Source organism: Barbatula barbatula (assembly GCF_947034865.1).
Source record: "Barbatula barbatula genome assembly, chromosome: 17".
Classification (NCBI taxonomy): Eukaryota; Metazoa; Chordata; class Actinopteri; order Cypriniformes; family Nemacheilidae; genus Barbatula; species Barbatula barbatula.
The window spans coordinates 1,021,674-1,031,135 of NC_136780.1; the positions used below are offsets into that span (position 1 = coordinate 1,021,674).

General features: G+C 41.4%; 2 protein-coding genes across 3 annotated transcripts; one reads left to right on the forward strand and one right to left on the reverse strand.

Moving 5' to 3' along the window:
* Positions 1–160: 160 nt before the first annotated feature.
* Positions 161–3,993, forward strand: reeld1 (reeler domain containing 1; the record flags this gene model as incomplete). The annotated part of the gene is given in 7 exon segments (XM_079478237.1): positions 161–287; positions 290–331; positions 423–577; positions 580–627; positions 630–652; positions 693–850; positions 3,572–3,993. Coding segments are annotated over 7 exon segments (975 nt in total).
* A 711-nt stretch (positions 3,994–4,704) lies between these two features.
* On the reverse strand, positions 4,705–8,815 carry slc10a7 (solute carrier family 10 member 7). Of its 2 annotated transcripts, XM_079477901.1 has the most exons (12): positions 8,575–8,815; positions 7,681–7,763; positions 7,465–7,601; positions 7,012–7,087; positions 6,831–6,869; positions 6,708–6,743; positions 6,506–6,589; positions 6,166–6,331; positions 6,031–6,082; positions 5,874–5,947; positions 5,653–5,798; positions 4,705–5,239 (listed from the first exon to the last, which is right to left on the reverse strand). In XM_079477901.1, exons 1-12 carry the CDS (start codon positions 8,672–8,674, stop codon positions 5,222–5,224), a joined length of 1,011 nt encoding a protein of 336 aa, XP_079334027.1. In that variant the 5' UTR covers positions 8,675–8,815; the 3' UTR covers positions 4,705–5,221. The 2 variants fall into 2 exon arrangements, with proteins under 2 accessions (XP_079334027.1, XP_079334026.1); XM_079477900.1 differs by lacking the exon at positions 4,705–5,239 and having other exon boundaries at positions 5,492–5,798; positions 8,575–8,794.
* Positions 8,816–9,462: the final 647 nt, after the last annotated feature.

Sequence of the window (9,462 nt, forward strand, 5' to 3'; positions counted from 1 at the left end):
AATGTTTTGCTGAAGTAATACTGCATTGTATTTGAGTGGATGCTGAGTTTGGTGATGATGGTGCAGGTCTCTAACACTGTGTGTGTACGTGTGTGTGATTCAGGACACATGATGATGATGATGAGGATGAGGATGAAGGTGGTGTTGGGCTGGGTGTGTGATGATCTGGCTGTTTCCCGCCAGCTGTGTGTGTTTCTCTCTTGGTGCGAGCGTTTCTTCATGTGTGACCATGAAGCCTGGTCACATCAGCTCTCTACGACAACACACACACACCCGCCATAATGATACGCAGCAGCCCGGTCAGTGTACCTGCCGCATCACACACTCACAGGTAAACGCACACAAGCAGGTCAACATACAGAACCCATACAGACACACACACACACTCCTGTTTTAACTGAACTTGTGTTTGTGTTGTTCAGTCACAGTGCAGAGCTCGCAGGCGTTCATGGGTTTTCTGCTGCAGGCGCGCTCAGTGCTGGAGGATCGTGTGATTGAAGGAGAGTTCACGCTTCAGCCGCCCAGCACACACACACTGTCCTGTGTCAGTCCTGATGACACGGTCACACACTCAGACACAAAATGATGAAGAGGAACCTGTCGTTCAGCCTGGAGAGCCCCCACCGCAACCCAGCGGAGACCTGCGCTTTTAGTAAGAGAACAACAACACTATAACACGCACAACATTTAAGCGCTCTGTTGTGTAATGACTCATGTCTCTGTAGCATCACACTGGTTCAGTCTTATTTCGTGTACTGGGCTCGAATCAGATCAGCAGTGGTGCATGATGGGACACGGAGCTCTCCTGTTACTGACGGTTACACAGGACAACAGACGGCAAACGTGACAGGTGACGACACGCATAGACACACAGTTTATTTATATTATATTTATAGTTATATTTAAAGGTTTAATTGTGTATATTTGTATATTTTGTGTGTTTGTTCTTTATGTGCAGCCTCTGTGTTGGAACAAAGAGTCCAAAACACAACACTGTCCGCACACACAACTACATCTAAACAAACTAACACACATGATTCGATACACTCACAATATATCACACACACCTCTACACAACCACAGAATGACACACACACTTCAATACACTCACAATATGACAAACACACACCTCTACACAACCACAAACTGACACACGCACTTTAATACACTCAACAATATAACACACACACCTCTACACAACCACAAAATAACACACAAACAACCACACTAGCTCCATTGAACAAACACACCTCTATACCATTACAATACAACACACATACCTCTACACAACCACAATACAACACACCCACACTGTTGAACACACACACACCAATATACACTTACAACATAAAACGCACACCAACACACTCACACCATATAACACACACCCTTCCATACACTCACAAAATGAGACACACACACCTCTACACAACACCACAAAAAAACACACACATCACCAACACGAACGCACCGTTAAACACACACTCCTCTCCACAACTACGATATAACACACAAACCAATACGCATGCACCGTTGAATACACACTCCTCTACACAACCACAATATAACACACACATCAACACACACGCATTGTTGGACACACACACCTCTCCACAACCACAAAATAACACACACAGACCACTGAACACACACCCTTCCATACACTCACAAAATGAGACACACACCTCTACACAACCACAAAAAAACACACACACCAACACGAACGCACCGTTAAACACACACTCCTCTCCACAACTACAATATAACACACAAACCAATACGCACGCACCGTTGAATACACACTCCTCTAAACAACGACATTATAACACACACGCATTGTTGGACACACACACCTCTCCACAACCGCAAAATAACACAGACACCAACACGCACGCACCGTTAAACACACACTCCTCTACACAACCACAATATAACACACACAACATCACACATGCATTGTTGGACACACACACCTCTCCACAACCACAAAAAAAACACACACACCAATATGCACGCACCGTTAAACACACATACCTCTACACAACCACAAAATAACACAAACACCAACACGCACGCACCGTTAAACACACATACCTCTACACAACCACAAAATAACACACACACCAACACGCACACACCTTTGAACACACACACCTCTACACAACCACAAAATAACACACACACCAACACGCACGCACCGTTAAACACACATACCTCTACACAACCACAAAATAAAACACACACACCAACACGCACACACCTTTGAACACACACACCTCAACACAACCACAAATAAACATACACACATACACGCACGCACCGTTGAATACACACTCCTCTACACAACCAGAAAATAACACACACGGACCACTGAACACATACCCTTCCATACACTCACAAAATGACACACACACCAACACGCACGCACCGTTGAACACACACTCCTCTCCACAACTACGAAATAACACACAAACCAATACGCACACACCGTTGAATACACAGTTCTCTACACAACCACAAAATAACACACACATCAACACACACTCCTCTCCACAACTACGAAATAACACACAAACCAACACGCACACACCGTTGGACACACACACCTCTCCACAACTACGAAATAACACACAAACCAATACGCACGCACCGTTGAACACACACTCCTCTCCACAACTACGAAATAACACACAAACCAACACGCACGCACCGTTGAACACACACTCCTCTCCACAACTACGAAATAACACACAAACCAATACGCACGCACCGTTGAATACACAGTTCTCTACACAACCACAAAATAACACACACATCAACACACACTCCTCTCCACAACTACGAAATAACACACAAACCAACACGCACACACCGTTGGACACACACACCTCTCCACAACTACGAAATAACACACAAACCAATACGCACGCACCGTTGAACACACACTCCTCTCCACAACTACGAAATAACACACAAACCAACACGCACGCACCGTTGAACACACACTCCTCTCCACAACTACGAAATAACACACAAACCAATACGCACGCACCGTTGAATACACAGTTCTCTACACAACCACAAAATAACACACACATCAACACACACTCCTCTCCACAACTACGAAATAACACACAAACCAATACGCACGCACCGTTGAATACACAGTTCTCTACACAACCACAAAATAACACACACATCAACAAACACTCCTCTCCACAACTACGAAATAACACACAAACCAACACGCACACACCGTTGGACACACACACCTCCAAACAGTCACAATACAACACACACACCAATACACTTGAACCATTCAACACTTCCACAGCATTTAACACACACACATCTAAAGACACTCACCCAAGTTCACCTTTTAATATACACTCAAACACACAATCATTGACTGACACTCAGACATCTCAGTCACAGACGTCTCCCTTTACTCTCTCACTCACACCTAAACCAACAAACACACACACATTACACACTCGCATCCCCAACACACACAAACACAAAACTCACACGCATCTCAAACCCTCTCCGGCTCCTCGCCGATCTCTCTCAGACCTCTTCCCATCCCAGAAGCCCACAGAGGCTTCGGTGTCAGCGACCCAGAGACAGCGGGACACGTTTCATCCGTCTGGAGATCTTCTCAAACCACCGAACCGTGACAAAGATCTTCCCGGAGCTCCAGAGACGGGAGGAGAGAGACCGGAGCACGTGCCCAGACAAAACGCATCTGAGCTGGGTCTGCTGCTGGGTCTCTCCGCCGCTCTGGGCATGGCCATTGCCGCCTGTCTCAGGTACCTGCAGAGAAAACACTGCCGCAAACGGACCGCCGTCTCCCTTAATGACCGTCGCCATGACAACAGAGGCATCATCCACGTGCAAGAGTGTGGGGACCTGGTGCAGGTGCGCAAAATTCGACAAAACAGTTTCCTGGTGTTGCAGGCCGAGTATGATCTCATAACACCACCAGGAGACTGAAAACATCCACAAATAATGTAAACAGATGCATGGCATTAATAAACATTTATTATGTTTTTTAATACATTTATTATAATTCATGTTTAGCATTTTTTTAAATAAAATTTATAGTTTAGAAACTGTTGAACATTTCTTAACATACAGTATATATATATATTTTCTTTTTTGTCCATAACAATTAACTATACTAATACTATTAATAATACTATTTATATTCATTTTTATATAAGTGGTAACACTACAAAAATGTCTCATTCATTATATTTAGTTAACATGACCTATAGTGAGCAATATATTGGAGTATTATTTTATAATTTTTTGTTTAATGTTAGTTAAAGTTATGTTAATGTTACAAATACATCAGTATTAATTCATTGTGCATTTACAAATATTATTTTCCCACTTTTGTATTGTTTTAGTAAATGCTGAAATTTAACATGAGCTAAGGTTAATAAATGCTGTAGAAGTATTGTTTATTTAAAGTTCATGTTAACGAAGTTTACCGATGAAAAACTGTAAATTGTTACCAAATATATCATACTTTGTTACTTAACACATGAATATCTTGGTGTAGCTGTTAGTGTGCATCACTATGTGAATGTTAAAGCTGTATTTGATTTTGAGATAAAAGTGCATATCGATCAGTGTTTAATAAACACTTTATTAATATGTAGGGTCATGTGATCCATCAAACCACACTGAAACAGAGAATTGATGACAATATTTATTGTCTCCAGTAACGTAACATCACACGGGAAGTGTTCTGACCTGAAACTACTGAACTTTGTGTTTGACAAAACTGCAAAGCTTTCCACCAAATTAAACAACCAATAAAAGTCAATAATAGATAAATGTCATATAATACTCTTTTATTGTTAGGTATTGTCAATTTTTATATTGACAGTGGATTAAATAGATTTTCCTTATTTCTTTCTACTGCAAAAATAACCAATGCCCGATTAAGCCACATTAATACTTCCCGCAAGTTTAAAAAACAAAAATAAACTCTTCTAAGAAGGTCCGAGTGCGGCTGCAGTAAGGAAAGATTTCACATTTCATATAAAAAATAAAAATATACATTCAGGTATGTTTATAAAAAGGCTGATGGAATCATCTGTAGGTGTGAGGCTGTCGAGGTTCTGCGGTGATGATTTAAGGCACTTAAAGCACAGCGCTACGGTTTGGTCCCTTTTTTTGGCTCAGCCAAACTTTCAATGACCAACGTGGTTCATACGGGTGTCAGGGTCTGTAAAGAAAACACATTTTAAATCACGAATCTACTGTATTTTGATGTGCCTTCTGTAAAGACCCGTTCACACCAAGAAGAGTTCTGAGTTTAAGTTATCTACAATAAAAAAAGATTTGAAAATGTGAAACAGCAGCACGCAAACTTAGAATAAATATAATGTCATCCCCCTTTAGTGTGAAAGGTAATATATAGTTTTGTGAATATTATTTATGTGAGAAGGCATTTTTATTTTTAATTCATCTTTCATTTATCAATAAATTCTTGTTAAAAAACGTTCATAATTTGAATGGCGCTTGACTCAAAGGGAGCTCAAATTATCCACACTATGAATTAAAGTGAGAGACATAGTAAAGACCTCTGAAGTGCTCGTGGTTTGTTCATGGGACTGTTTTTTTGTGTTTGTGCGTTACCTTCTGTCTCACAGTCATCCATGTTTTAATGGAAGGCAGTAAGATGCTGCCCAGCAGGATCTGAGCGGGATGATATATCAACAGAGGCACTGAGATCAGAGACAGATGCTCGTAACCCTCGAACACGATCTTCAGCATGGGGATTCCTACACACAAACACACCTTTAAACCTCAACTACACTGAAAATAATGATAGTACAATGAACACGCGTGTGTTTTACCTAATGTGAGGGATTTGTGTGTGGCACAAAATAGGATGGCCACAGAATCAGCTGCGGTGAATCCAGAGGATTTTCTACAAATATCACAAAGACACAATATATACAACTATACACTCTCACTGTGAGACTGATATGCCATTGTGTGTGTGCCTCTAACCTTGTAGATAGAGTAAATATCAGAAACATGAAGCTCAACTGAATGGTAAAAACTAAAAAGGAAAGAGAGAGAGAGGGATCATGATCTTATTTCAGAAAGCAAGAACACTCCAGGACAAGAGTCTTTGAATCGTACTGATGAAGACGACGAGGAGCAGACTCAGATGGTCCAGCTCTATGTTGGGGTTGGAGAAGGTGTCACAGAAGGTGGTGTAGATGATCATGAGCAGAACCACGCTGCTCACCGTCCCGAACGGAGGTTTCCGGCGGTCCAGACACTCTCTTAGAAACCTCCTGCATATCTAACACACACACGGTACACACAAACACAGAGGGTTTTATATCTCGGTGACGACCCATCATTCACTTCTACTATTGATTTGAATGGCTCCAAAATCGTAATACAACAAAAGAAGTGATTTCATTCCTGGATCAGAACACACACACTTTATATGAGCATTGAAATGCACACTCACCTGTCCGACGATGAGCGGGACGACCACAGTCATGAAGAGCTGAGAGAAGATGGATGAGAACGGGACAGACGAGGAGGAGCCCAACTACACAAACACACAATAGAATCAAAAAATTCACGTACACAACTGTTACAACGCAATATCACAGCTTATTGGTGCACGTAGAACATTACTGATATAAAAGAAAAAAGTTTGTCCTCACAAACACCAGCAGAAGAAGAGGAGTGACCACAATCCCCTGCAGACAGAGAACACAACCCTCACATGACACACACGTTCTGTCTTACATCGTGATACCTTTAACACTCCATATGATCACACCTACCAGAAAACTCCCAAATGCAGAGTTAAAAATGGCCGCAGCCTGTAAAGAACAATAATAAACTGATTTAACTTTAAGGTCCGTCCACTATATTGTGTTTGTACAGTTGTGATGCAGTGTGCATGTTCTGAAGCGTTTAAATGTTTGGATGAGATGTGTTTGTAAAGTGACCGTGATATTTTACCTCATTTCCTCCCGCAGCTTTGGTCAGAATGACAGCGGAGGAGACAGGAGGGGGCATACACGCAACCGTCTGCAACCTGAGACAGACACACACACCTCAATGACCAATAAAAACACTCACCGTGCATTCAATCCTCTTGCTTTCCATTTTATCTGCACACACTGAAGTGCATAATGCTCATATTAAACCCCGACCCCACCCTGTTGTTCCCTCTGCGTTATTACACAACTGGAAATGCGTGTCAACATTCAACATCAATGAAACAAAACCGTCACTTGTTTTTTTTTTAATTCGAGTATTTCCACTCTGTGAGTGAATGTGTGTAGGTTTCAGCTGAATGTGACGACATAAACACACAGAGGACCTCTGAGAGCAGTTCATCAACACAGACTCCATTCAGTTGAGCGGTGAACAGGTAGAGAGAGAGAGAGAGAGAGAGAGATGTAGACGTACCCTTTCAGGAGCCAGACGTTGATCGCAGTGAGAGCCAGAACTTTAAGGAGGAGCCAAATGGCGACGGGGAAGAACACAAGCGTGAACGTCTGGACAAAGAAATGCAGCTTGACGTGCATTAAGGCACTGGCTAACTCCTGAAAGAGACAGCGAGATTCATTTAAACAAAATGCTACGAATCCTCTCTAAATATACCCGAGGCGCCAACAGTCTCACCTCTGTTTTTAAAGACAGCCCGCTGTTGAAGAAAATAACAGAGACTGCCACATAGGTGATGGTGATCTCTGGCCGAAGAGGACCTGAAGGAGAACAGGACGAAGAGACTTTTTAATGCAAAGCCTCTGATATCAACTTATAGAAGGTTATCTCTTTTGAAAATGTTTGATGTAGTTTAAAGTCTAGAAGATAGGAAGTACCCTGATTAAACTACAGTGCTTGCTTTTTATTTACAGTAAATCCATAGGTGGTTTTCATAATAGTAATAATGTATGCATGACGATGACAACACGGTGTTCTATGCATTTCCTCATCTGTCATCCAACCTTTGTCAAACACTGAGAGTCTGTCTTGAACTTTACATTGAGTGACGGTGTTAAAGCAAAGTGTTGTCGGATCCGGGTGTTGCAACGTGTCACTACAGTCATCACAGGTGAGCTTAACACATCCATCAACCTGTTGCCTCTATAAACCAGGTCGATCTGGACCAAACGACACATTTAATCAAATCCAATACATCATTTGGAATAGATGGAGAAAGTCAGCGGTAGTTTGATTTAATGATATCGTATGTACTAAACTTTGCGTGCAAAAGTCTGAACCCATCCCACTCGCATATGTTCGTGTTGTAATCGTGCTTGCAGTGTCAAGGCACAAATAATAAAGTCTTAATAAACCATGTTTTCAAATACACGAACACCACAATTATTAACAAAACTAATCACGTTGTCATTTAGTTGTTTATGCAAATGATCAGTATTCTAGAGGAAGGCAAAACGAGAAGAACTTGTTTTCGCTTGCATAAATTCACCCTTTATTATGTAAACATGGTCGATGGTGTTTTAAATAGTTTTATCAACACAAGAAATGTCTGATGATTTTAATCGGTCTCACCTCCTTTCACCCCCACGGACGGCTCGAGTTTGGCGCACGTGATCACGAGCAATATACCGATGATGAACCATTCTTTACGCGCGCGAGCGATCAAACCCATCGCCCATCAAACCAGACCAGACCAGACCAGACCCGCGTCCAAAACTGACGAGTCCGCCAGCAGAGAGCCGAGCACCGATTCAACGTGCCTCCCTTCACGATCATTTCCGGACACATATGTGTTACCGTAACGACCCTTGTCATTGCGCATAACATTGAAGGAGGTTTTTGAAGCGTCGTAAACTCTTGCAAAGACTTCAAACTAATTTATGTCGCGAGTTTATGGTCACAAGGGATCTTTTCATAACGACACTTGTAAGGGTTTTGTATTATTCATTTTATACTTATTTTGTTGTTAATCGTATATTTTTCGAAGGATCTTTAGGAATATCGCTGTACCGTAAGCACACGTGTCGGTGCGCACTAACATATACGCATTCAGCAACAGGTAATTGCGCCCTGCATTGAAATGCAAATATCAGAAATGCACACACACACACACATATACACACGTTTATCATATACAATTAATTACTAATTTTCATGACATGCAGTAGCTATGATGAGTGAGACCGAGTAATACGTTTTTATTTAAAATGTTTAATCCACGTATTCATATGCACTCAATTTATTTCAATAATAAAGAGATAACTAATAACTATTCAGTAAATGTGTGTGTGTGTATATGCTCCTGGCTCTCCTTTCATTAACTCATCTATTGCACTTCAAATTTTATGTCTATAATTTATGCACACTTAAGTCACTTATTTAGTCTAAATTATTATCTGTTCCTAGCCACCTCTACATTAATGCTCATAGTATATAGTCATCTGTATATATTGTTCACAG